General features: G+C 39.3%; 1 protein-coding gene across 1 annotated transcript in view; it reads right to left on the bottom strand.

Annotated features, from left to right (window-relative positions):
* The window catches only part of ARHGEF38 (Rho guanine nucleotide exchange factor 38), a 139,686-nt gene extending 127,202 nt beyond the window's left edge, over positions 1 to 12,484 (bottom strand). Inside the window, exon 1 of the mRNA XM_053561058.1 lies at positions 12,149 to 12,484. Coding sequence (XP_053417033.1) covers positions 12,149 to 12,344 — 196 coding nt within the window. The 5' untranslated portion in view covers positions 12,345 to 12,484. The remainder of the gene's footprint in view (positions 1 to 12,148) is intronic.
* Between the last annotated feature and the right edge of the window lie 268 nt (positions 12,485 to 12,752).

The raw sequence follows: 12,752 nt of genomic DNA, 5'->3' as shown, positions 1-12,752 counted from the left end.
TTGTATGTTTTTGCTACTGATGGCAGAATTTCAGAGGATGAGCCAACAAAGCATAATATAGAGAAAAAAAATGTGAGACATGATAAAACTTAATAAATACTTCCTACAGCTGGGTTAGATCTGTTTTTAGATACTGAAATCCTGAAGCTAGTAAGTAAGAGCCGGCTGAGAAGGAACCAGCCACGGGGAAGGGTCTTGTTTATGCACTAGGACATTCATTGCGCATCTGCCATACCATGCATTATTTATTCATTTGCTCACTCATTAACTCAGCAGACATAATCATTGTGTGCTTTCACTGAAGATACAAATATGAGGCCTGACACTCAAGTTTGCAAACTCATCCTAGAAAAAGTGCTACATACCTTATCATCGAATATCACTATGGTCACCAGATAACCAAGGCGAATACTTCAAAGGGGACCATAGTGTTATTCAGCAATGACATATATAGTACTTTTTGTAGGATGCGTTCATTAACTTAATTGTCCAATCTTATAGTCTTCTCTTTAAGAAGTTCAACCAAGTAAAAGAGACGTTGACATAGAAATACCAAATTTGAGAAATGAGTATGTGACACAAATATACTTTCATATGCTGAATCAGAAGGATGAAATCAAAAAGATGTACGGGAGTTTATAAAACACCTGGAATGGGGGTGAGCATGCCAGACTAAGGAAATGGCACCTATTAAGGCACGCCAGTCCAGAGTAGAACTGCCCTGTAGGGGAGTTGATGAGAATGGCTGAATAGAGTCAAACTGAGAGTGGCTTCATAGTCTATCTTAATACTATAACTCAGGGGCTCCTGCTTTTTCATTACTTCTTGTTGTGGTGAAATAGGTATGACAGTTCAGTAGCATTAAGTATATTCCCATTGTTGTGCAACTATTATCACCTGTTTCCAGAACTTTTTCATCTTCCTAAACTGAAACTCTATATGTATTAAATAATAATCCCCCACCCCCAGCTACTGGTAACCAGTATTCTACCTTTAGTCTCCACGAATTTGACTACCCTATAGTGGAATCAAGCAGTGTTTGTTCTTTTATGCCTAGCGTATATCAGTTAGCATAAAATCTTCAATATTCATCCATGTTGTAGCACGTGGCAGAATTTTATCCCCATTTTTTTGATTGTGTCAAGTTAAACTATTCCGAGCATATAGCTCTAATACATATGTAGTATACACATTATGAATCATGCACAAAAATAAATATTTTGAAACAGTGAGACTGCAAAATAAACATTTTATCTTCTCACAATGGGTTGTCTTGAATAACCCCTCAGATACATGCATCCCATCATTGAGTACTATTGCTATAGAATTGGAAAAGCATTGAGGAGTATTAAGCAAAGGAACAATGTGGTTTGACACTGTGACCCAGATTTTCATCAAGCATCCTCCTCAAGTTGTGCGCTCTGTAGTTAGCAATGACAAGTAGTTTTCAAAGACTAGACAATGCAGTTTGTATTTTCAAAGGAGAATATGCCAGTGATTCTATGAAGTATAGTCTTCATTCAGGGCAACTACACACATTTCTAACCTTATGTACATAAAACACTTTGTTGATAAGCGTAAAATATAGCTACTGAAAGACACTTGTTGGTCACAATTTACTTCAAGATTGCAGATGAATGTACTAGTAGAACTTAAGGGTCTGTTAATTTTTTTAAGCATTGTTCAAAAGTTCATCAACATCAGCCAATTCCTTAAGAACAAACCACAAAATGGGTCCTCCTACCACACATTAGGGTTAGAACAATGGCGACTGCAGGGTGGTTGAAAAAGCATTGACTTCATGGCCTGGTGTGCTGGTTCTCGCCTGTAATCCCAGCACTCTCGGAGGCAGAGGCAGGCAGATTGCTTGAGTTCAGGCCTGCCCAAGAATGAGACCCCCACCTCTAAAACTAGCCAGGCGTTGTGGCAGATGCCTGTAGTCCCAGCTAATTGGGACGCTGCGGCAAGAGGATCACTTAAGCCCAGGAGTTTGAGGTTTCTGTGAGCTATGACACCAGGGCACACTACCAGGGTGACAAAGTGAGACTTCCTCAAAAATAAATAAAATAAATAAATAAATAAATAAATAAAACCAAAAAAAGACAAAGAAAAGAAAAGAAAGCAAAGTAAAAGGAAAGAAAAAAAAGCATTGGCTCGGTGCTCATAGCTCAGCGAGTAGGGCACAGGCTGGTGGGTTCAAGCTGGGCCTGGGCCTGCTAAACAACAACGACAACTGCAACCGAAAATAGCCAGGTGTTGTGGTGGGTGCCCGTAGTCCCAGCTATTCAGGAGGCTGAGGCAAGAGAATCACTTAAGCCCAAGAGTTTGAGGTTGCTGTGAGCTGTGATGCTACTGCACTCTACTGAGGGCAACACAGTGAGACTTTGCCTCAAAAAAAAAAAAAAAAGAAAGAAAGAAAGCATTGACGTCAGTAAAGCTCTAACTTCACTACTTACCAGCTGTATAAATGCTAGGCAAGTGCCTGTACTTTTCTTAACCTTAGTTTTATTTTAAATATTTGACAGTACGTGAAATGACGTAAGGCACCTAGTGCCTAGTAGACATGCTCAGTTGGTTTGTCCCACCTCTTTCATTTATGAATTCCCCAAACAGAAAAAAACTGTGTTATTACTTTCTTCTATGTACTAGGACGTGTTTAATCTGCTGTCTGGAATGCCCTGTGCCCCTGAAAGTCCTAATTAGATTTCAAGGTTCAAATTTCAATGTTTCTTTAGCATTTTGGAGGTACAATTAAGCTCTTTCTTATCATAGTTCATGTATTGCTTAATTTGTGTCTCTAACAATAGTAACCACTTAATATGTGGTGGATGCTGTGGTGGGCTAACTAGTCCCCATTCCTTTAAGGAGTGCCACCAGCAGACAGGCCCCTCTTTAGGAGATGTCTTGGATGGGACCACCTCTCAGATCATGCCTCTGTCCTCTGCTCCCTGGCTTCATCCAGTAGCCTCAAGGGTAATATAAGGCCCAGGTCCTCCACAAAACTAAGGGCAACTCTAAAGGATCATCCATCTTCAGAATTCCCCTCAGAGTAGCTGTGACTTCTGTTGAGACTGCATTACCACTCAACCTCTCCCTCTGCCTAGTTCTAGGGCTTTTTTTCTCTTCCTTGGTGGAGATCACAGAATGTTACTTAAAAACCTCCTGCACCCTAAACTCTGTCTCATAATCTGCAACCCAGGAACCCTGCAGCATACCTCAGGCACTTGTCTCATTATAGTTATTTATTCACTGCCTGTCCCACTCAATGGGCTGGGTTTGCTTCTGATTTTTTAAAATATTCCTAGGGTCTAGTCAATACCTGTACATATGAGCATCTAGCAAATGTTTGTTGAATAAATTAATTAAAAACAAGATCCTGTTTTATTTGGCTAGGAAGTTCTTTCTATTTCTTGTCTAATTAAATTTATTTATTTATATATTTTTCTCTCTTTACAGAAAAAGAACGTAGAGCAGTTGATATGAAAGTTGGCTGTCATCATATAGGGGAGAAATGGGAATGACAGAATTATAAAAGCAAATATAACAATTATAAGGATCAATTTAGTTGTAATTAGTCATTGAATATTTTTTAATCATTCGATAAGCAGTCACTGAGCTGAGCATCTACCATATGCGGAGACCTCAATGATGAGAATCCATACTTGCAAAGATTTGGGAGAAATAACTTTTAGGTACAGAAAAGAGCTAAAATAAAGGTCAGGAAACAAATAAAAATTTGACTCTAAACTCCTGGAAGCTAAGGATAGTAAACTGCTTTTTTTTTTTTAATTTGGGAGGGGGTCATGTTCTCATTCTTAAGGGAGTTAAAGTTTTTCCTTGAATAAAATCTGGATGGTACTGAGAGAGGTAAACAATGCATTCATTTCACACCAGATACAGACAATAGAATCTGCAATAACGTTTTGTAGTAGTGCTGGAGACCTGACATTAAGAGACATTCAAGAAAGACAATTTTTGTGAGGGGCTACAATGATTCAGCATACTTAGAGCAGTAGCTTGATGACATGACCTGTGAGTTCTCTTCTTTCAGAGCTGGATGGCAGGCAGTGTATGATTGCATTCTTGAAGTGACTTGAAGTATTCATTTTTTTCTCTGACTCATTAATCAAGAAAGAAATTGTTCAGAACAACCTTGGACAAAGGCTTTTAATCATAACACTTTATTTTCCTGCTGCATTTAAGTTAGACAACTCACATTTTTGACTGGCTTCATACAAATTCTATGGAAATATCACCTATCCAGATAAAGATTTGCTTGTTTTCAGCATATAATTCCATTATTTTCATTGGCACATGTATTCTTCCTTCCTCCCACCCCCATTGCTATAGAGTAGGGTTCTCAGTGTTTGAGATTATATATTAAGTTTTATTGAGATGCAAATAAATGACAACATATATAAAATTAAAGTTGAGTGTCAGTGTCAAGATAATCAATGAAGTAGGAGATGGAAATCAATAAGCTATTAATAGAGGGCAGATTTGCCCAGCCTACCTTTGTAATTTTATTCCCTGACAAACAACAACAACAAATTAAGTTATTATAAAACAGCAACACTTTGGCAGGCACATGTCATAATAATTTGAAGGAAGAATGTATGTTCCAAAGTGAAAAACAATGGGTCAAGCTTGCAAGAAAACCATGTGTGTAAAATACCTATGGGGTCAATTAATTAGATGCATTATATTTTGCAAATAAAGTACCTGAGTTCCCATACCCAAACTTTACCACCTATGTTTTACAACTACAACTGAAAGAACTTTTGAGGTGATGAGGTGTTGGGATTGTGTGTGAAAGCCCCTGGCTAGCAAAGTTTCTAGCAGAGGACAGAAAATTGCTCCTAACACTAAATTGCTCCTTTCCTTCACTCGTACAGGCAGTCCCTGTGTTATGAAGGGTATAGGTTCTGCAGGTTTTCCTTAAGCTGAATTTGTATGTAAGTTGGAATAGGCACGTTTACGTATTACCTGTAATAGCCGCCCTTTGTGTGAGTTGTACGCAAGTCAGACGTTTGTAACTTTGGGACTGCCTGCGCTTCTTGCAACCTAGCATAGAAGAAGGGCTGTATCCTGAATGCAGATGAGAGCTCCAAGCCAGTCACTGTTGCTCCCTTCGTGAGACCTGGAGCAAGGACACAAATGGAGGCCAGCATACCACGCCTGCCTACCTGAAAGTTATCAATCGGGTTGGCAAATGGGTAAATATAATGTGCTATATCCTTCTGTCTTGATAAATATACCTGCAGACTGATCTGGAAGGCCAAGTTTTGATTGAGATTTCTCAGGTCCTTTGGAGTTTCATGCCAAAATTTGGAAGGAGATCATGGTACACACTCATTCCCTACCCCAGCTCTGAGTCCTGTATCCCTACACTTCTTTCTACCAGCTCTCCCTCAGAAAGGGGCCTGAAAGGCATGGTCAGAACAGTTCAACATGGTCAAGCTCCAGAAACACCCCTATAATCACTTGCCCCACAATCGGCCCTTGAGAGAATGGGTTAGGGAGAGTTCCAAGCAGACCTTCCTGTCAGGACTGGGGCTATTGAACAGAAAATTCCAGGGTCCCAATATTAGTGTAGAAGTCACAAATAGGCTGTAACTTTGAGTCTTGCTACATTTTGTGGATGATACTGCTTACAAGTTTAGCAATTCTTGCAACAATTCTACTTTTACCAAGAAATCGATTCCCACAGAAATACTGAAGTTAATATGATTATGGCACCAAGAAAAAGTAATTCTATAAACAGTGTTTTGTTTTTCTTTCCAATAGCAACAGAAACAAAAATGAATATAGCTTGGGTACTTTTCTGTCTCCCTTCTTTTCTCCAGCAGTATTACTATTTTAAGGTACATTTCTTTTTTTTTTTTTTGTAGAGACAGAGTCTCACTTTATGGCCCTCGGTAGAGTGCCGTGGCCTCACACAGCTCACAGCAACCTCCAACTCCTGGGCTTAAGCGATTCTCTTGCCTCAGCCTCCCGAGTAGCTGGGACTACAGGCGCCCGCCACAACGCTCGGCTATTTTTTGGTTGCAGTTCAGCGGGGGCCAGGTTTGAACCCGCCACCCTCAGTATATGGGGCCGGCACCGCCCTTAAGGTACATTTCTATTCATGATTAGACATGCTTGATCTCTTTCTCCCCCCTTTCCTTTAGCCTTCCTTTCTTTTATTCTTCCCCCTTTCTTGATTTTTCATTTTATGTTTTGATAAATCTGTAATTTTTGTGAACAAAATAAAGCAGAACTAATAGTTGTATTTGCTACCTTTGAACAAGTTACATCTGAAGTCACATCAGTCAAATACAGGAGGAATAAATTTGCCTATCACAATGTAGTAGTAGCAAAATAGCTCAAACTTTCTTAATTCCTGTGACTCACACTTTATTTAACACAAATCGTTCTAAAAGCTACAAGATGCCTCTACTAAAAAAAAAAAAGGAAAAATATCATGCTTCACGTTGGTGTTTATGCATACAATGAGATTGTTTTTAAAGTGCTTTGCCTTTGTAAAGCTTTGCCCTTCAAACTGACACACCTATTTGTATTGGGGTCACATTTCTAATTAGGTATTTCTCATTTTACTAAAAGGTATATAGAGGCAGGTAAAGAGGAACAAGCTAGTCAATACTCAAAAGAACAGAGAGGAATAAAAAAGATTTGTAGCACTGAGATGGACACACAAACAGCTGGACAATTCATTTTATCCCACCCTTCATTAGACCTTGAACAAAATCAACAAATCTTTCAGTGTTAAAAACTCCTGTTCACTTGCAGATTATAGTTCGAAAAACAAATGGTCTCATATTCTTATCAAGTCTAACTTATTATTTGAACAGTTGTCCCCATACTACACAGTATGTTATTTTATACAAAGGTTATGCAATGGGGTGGTTTGTTATTACCTCAATAGTAAGAACATGGCAGGATTTAATAAAGATAGTCAATTCTTTCTTAATGAGAAATACAATAGCCTTTGCAAAAAGAGACCCTACAAAAGTACTATGAATTGGAGGTAAGGTTTTAGCCTTGTGTTCCCAGGCACTGTAGTGGCATTTTATCCATTCACTTCCATTGTTTTATCCGCTGCTGGGTAAACAAAATATGCATTGGCCAAAAAATTAATCAGAGGCTCAGTTGATCATGAAAGATAAATGTAACTACCCCACTGTCTTGGCCGTTAGGGTTGCTATAACAAATATACCATAAACTGGGTGGTTTAAACAGCAAACATTTATTTCTCACAGTTCTCCAACAAACCACTTCCTGGTTTCCCACGGTAGCCTTCTTGTATCCTGACACCAGGGAGACTAGAGAGAAATTAACTCTCTCATACCTTTTCTTATAAAAGCACTGATCCCTTTAATGAGAAGTCTACCCTCATGACCTAATTACCTCCCAAAGGCTCCACCTCCTAATATCAGCACATTGAGAAGTAGACTTCAACATATGAATTTTGGAGAGACACAAACATTCAGTCTACAGTACTCAGACTGAAAGGAAAACTGATGCCAATAATATTTTTTAAAGGAGACTATTGAATGTTATCAAACTTTCAATAAGAAAGTTTAATCATCACAGAAATATATCTCGAATATAAACACACATACATTACCTGTATCCACATACTGGAAATGATAGTTATTTGCATACGCACAGGTACACTTGTGTATAACTACTTAAATGAGGCACATTTCTAATGTAGAGTTTACATACATAACCATATACAAAATCTTTGAGTTTTTAGGGCTTAGCCTCTAAATTTCACCTATTTAGATCATCTCTATGTTCCCAGTAATGGCAATGGGGAGCTTGGAGTCTGGGCTGAGCTAGCTCTCGTTGTTTGTTATGAAGGGAATAAAGGTAAGTGAGGTTTGATCACTGTGTGCTCTGAAGGGTAAAGCTGGGAATGACTTAGGCTTCCTCTAAGGATTACTTGTTATGTAAGCAACTCTGTGCATTTTAATCTCTGATATGTTTATTTTACTGAAGGTAAAATATTTTATTAGCAAAAACGTGTCCTCACATTTGTAGATACGGATATACAAAGGCCCTTATTTGGTCTGCCTTCACACCAATCTCCTGCTTAGGCCCGATGCTCCAAGTCATTCACACTATTGCACAGTTACTGAGCATGTACCGCAAAATGGCACAACTGGCAAGAGAGGGTCTCCTTCATGAAGCATGGGAAGGGAGTGAGAAACAAGAGAGTAAGAGCCAGTAATAGATGATAAATAAGAAAACAAAGTGTGATTTCAGACAGAGCTAAGTACAGTGAAATTAAGTGCCCTTCTCTTCCCATCCTATACCTTCCCCCACTCTACCTTGCCACCTCTTACAGGCAATGTTTGCTGACAACCTCCTCTACCCAGTCCCGATTCTAATTTCCTCCTTTTGTGGACCCACTGATCCTACCTCTACTTCTGTCATACCACTTTATTGCATTTGTTTGTATACTTGTCTTATCTTTCCCAATCAAACTCAGAGTCTTTTTGCAGTAAAGATTGGGTGTATTTTCTTAATAATTTTGTAGTTGTAATTCCTGGCACATATCCTGTTTTTGCTCTTCGTCATAAACTCTGAGACATACCATATAACATTCAATAAATACCACTTTTACCAAATGTGTATGACTTTAAAATTTGCATTCTTTCTAATAAATCTATTGCCCTGAGAAAAATTAATTTGAAAGAAACAACATACAACATATTCAATTGGTGCCAATTACCTGAATTAATCGGTTTGAGGAGTGAAGGAGCCTAAGAGTAGAAGCCTGTATATTATTGTATCCTGTTGACTTGAGGCTTTGTAGGAATGACTGTGTCGATGTGATCACAGTCTTCTACAAAAGTTCTAGGCTGTCCTCATTAGAGCCATGTTCTATTATTCTAATTCAATAACTCTTTTTTTGAGACAGAGTCTGACTTTGTTGCCCTTGGTAGAGTGCTGTAGTGTCACAGCTCACAGCTCACAGCAACCTCAAACTCTTGGGCTCAAGCAATTCTCTTGCCTCAACCTCCCAAGGAGCTGGGATTACAGGCGCCTGCCAAAATGCCCAGCTCTTTTTTTTGTTGTTGCAGTTGTCATTATTGTTTAGCAGGCCCAGGCCAGGTTCAAACCCACCTGCCTCAGTGTATGTGGTCGGCGTCCTAACCACTGAGCTACGGGCGCCAAGCCCTAATCCAATAGCTCTTACCCCATGTACCATATTAAACATTATTATAACTTAGGATCCACATTTAAGTGATGTGAGAAATTGAATGGAACAGAAGATTGTGTAGTGGAGTTGGGAGGCAAGCTCAGGGGTACCAAAAAAGATCTTATATTTTTCAGAACCCAGAGAACTTGTTTCCAGAAAGAGTTAGAATAATTTGAGAACTGTGGAGGTGCTGGAATTTCCTGTATTTGAGAGCAGGGTGATCTTACTATGGCTTCAGGCCATGATCCCAGGGCTCTGACCAGCCTGGGTCCTTATTCTGTGCCTCCCAAGGGCTACCAATTCCTGGGAAAACAGAAAAAGTTCTTGACATTTCAATAATAAAGAGCTTCTTATGGTGATCTAGGACACATCTGCAGGATAAGGAGTAGCATAAAAGCCAGAGGCTAACCCACAGCTTTGAACACTAATGAGAAAATGCTTCTCATTTTTACCAAAGAGGTTATAATAGAACACGCTAAAAACACTATTAGGCATAAGTACCACTGAAGGTGATTCTTATTTATTTATTTATTTATTTATTTATTTATAGTATTTATATGTATTGCAGTTTTTGGCCAGGGCCAGGTTTGAATCTGCCACCTCTGGTATATGGGGCCAGTGCCCTACTCCTTGAGCTACAGGGGCCACCCTACAGTATTTATATTTGGAGGTAGATCTCATTCTGTCACCCAGGCTGGAGTGCAGTGGCACTATCATAGCTCACTATAACTCAAACTCCTGGGCTCATGGGATCCTCCTGCCTCAGACTCCCAAGTAACTGAGACTATAGGCATGCACCACCATGCCTGGCTAATTTTTAAAGTTTTTATTTAGAGACAGGGTCTCATTATATTGTCTGGGCTGGGCTCCAGCTCCTGGCCTCAAGCCGTTCTCCTGCCTAGGCCTCCCAGAGTGTTGGGGTTACAGGCATTACCCACCAGGCCTGGCTAGGAGTTGGATTTTATTAAGAGTTACATCGAAAAATGTTGCCTGTCAAGAGGCCAGCCTATCTTTATGGCTTTGTGCCCCTCTATCCTCCCTGGCGATTTTTCTCAAACACAGACACTCCTGAGACTTGCCTTCCACTTTCATGACAGAACCCAGCAGACCATGGGAAAGCCACAAGTCCCATGAAGTGTGTAAGAAGACTGAGATCTTCCTCAAAGTTACCAGCACACACCCGCAATATTTTGTAGCCATGGACTTATTTTTTAGGTAAATTTAGGAAATGAGTAGCAAAAATATGTGAGTAGCAAAAATTATTTTTTATTTTTATTTTGCTAATGGAAAATCTGGATCAGAAAGATGCTGAATTAGTGAAACTCAGAAGAAATGTTGTTGGGGGTAAAGCAATGAACTTTTCCTGTATTTTTAGATAAGATCTTATTACTAAAGGACAAAAAAAAAGAGTTGAAAAAGATTAATAAGGTATAAAAATTTGTAATAATAGAGGGCAAGTCCTATTTCATCATTGTGATACCTATTATTCCTAATATCCAAAATAATTATTATTTATTGAACGTATACCCTGTGTCAGCTAATATACTAGCACTTTCATGTAATTTTCTAATTTCATTCTGTCAATACTATGTGGTAAGTATCATTAGTTCCACTGCCAATGATAGGGAAATTAAGGCTTAGAAATTTAAAGTAATTTGCTCAAATTCTTATTGAAATAGTAAGTTGAAAAGCCAGGATTGGGAAACCAAATGTGTATGACTTTAAAATTTGCATACTTTCCAATGTATCCATTGCCTTGAGAAAAGTTAATTTCAAAGATCAAACAACACCTTCCCTCATTAAAAAGTTTTTTAAAAAATAAGACTGGTGCTGCACTTCAGTGCTGAGCTGCCAGAAATTTTTTTAGATATTAACTCATAGTAATAATGTTTAAAGATTTAATTTAAATTCATTTGACTTAATTAATTGGCAAGATCAAATCTAAGCCATTTCTGAGGGAAGAGATCGGCTAGGTGCAAGCATGTCCCGTTGGTCTTTCTAACCTCATCTTAGTTTTTAAGTCTAAAATAACAGCTCACGGTAGGATGATGAGAATTCAAACACATTGTGCTAAAAAGCAGGAGAGGCAAGTTCTGGAAGATCGCATAACAAGTACTGCATTAGAGGCTTAAAATGTGGCCCAATATCAACATCACATCAAGTTTTACTAGAACAAGTGACCTTCAAGAGACAGGGAGGGAGAACAGAGAAGGGAAGTGGAAGGGACAGAAATTCTGGACCTGAAACAGAGGACACGCTGTAAGAACCGTGCCAAGTTATCTTAAGACTATTACAAGATAAACTGAAGTTATTTCCTCAAAAGTCATTCAACATAAGCATGCTAAACAGTTCTTACCATATTTGGGTGTTATTTGATTCACACTAAGGGAATGATCACCTATGTGATTTTTAGCAAATCCTGTTGTATCATCCCACTGGCTATATATAACATTCCTTATTTTTCATAGACATGATTAGAATTTCACGCCTCCAGTTGAGATAAGCACCATCACAGTTGAGTAGAATTACTTGGCTGGATCTCATAGTGTGACATCTCCTACATAACTATTGAGGTAAACTATCTTTTCTAAGTTTCTGAATCATTTGCTTTCTACTGCTTCCCAATTCTTCAATTGGGTAGGAAAGGGAGAAAAAAAAGAGAAAGGTAGAAGAAAAATATTACCTTCACTAAAGGGAGGAGAAAAAAACAACCCAACAGTATTAATACTAACTCAGAGCTGGCTCTTAAAGTATTGAATCATATAATAACATTTTCTATAATTTACAAGTCCCATTTTCTCTCTCTCTCTCCCTCTGTGTGAAGAAGTGGCATTTGATTTTCTCCTCTGCCTTGAGTATTTCCTTTGCAAATGGAAGAACAGCAGAAACAGAGCTGAGTGTAGGGCAACGTGGGACAAGTGATTTCTTTTTGGTTACCTTGTAGTTTCTGGTTGTATTCTGTTCTGTCAGACTGGCTCCTCCTCAAGGCACCAGAGTGGTCCCCAGAAACACTGCTCTCAACCATAGTGTCAGTCTTCCTTCTCTCCAGCATATAGAGTCTGGGCCTCAAGAAGGTCAGATTCTTTTTCTTGGTGCCCATGTTTTCTTTCCCAGTGGCTTCTTTGGGCTCCATCTGAGGCAAAGATAAGCCTTTAGGCTTGCAGGCAAAGGCTGACTGCTAAGGTGCCTGGGGTGAGGGTTAAAGCTACTAGAGTGATGGGTAAGTCTGCCCCTTTCTAACTAGACTGCTTCGCTCCAGGATACCTGTGGCTGCTACCTGTATGGGAGTCCCAGAGCTCCACCCGTATGAGGTCATTCTTTTTTATACCTAGAATCCAACAGGGGAAGCTGCCACCTGTTACCTGAGAGACTTGCAGCACAGAGGTAGGCAAAGCAGGGACTGTGCTGTCACATGCTACTCAAGCAAACAAAAATCCCATTGTGTGGGGTGAGCGCTGGGGGTTGGGGAAGAGGAAACCGAACAAGGTGAGGCAGGGAGGAAGTACACACCAGCGTAACCTGCAGCGTATGGTTTAATGTG

The sequence above is a fragment of the Nycticebus coucang genome, chromosome 1 (assembly GCF_027406575.1).
Source record: "Nycticebus coucang isolate mNycCou1 chromosome 1, mNycCou1.pri, whole genome shotgun sequence".
Taxonomy (NCBI): Eukaryota; Metazoa; Chordata; class Mammalia; order Primates; family Lorisidae; genus Nycticebus; species Nycticebus coucang.
Note: the sequence above shows the minus strand (reverse complement) of the source record. Positions and strands in the feature narration are given on the sequence as shown.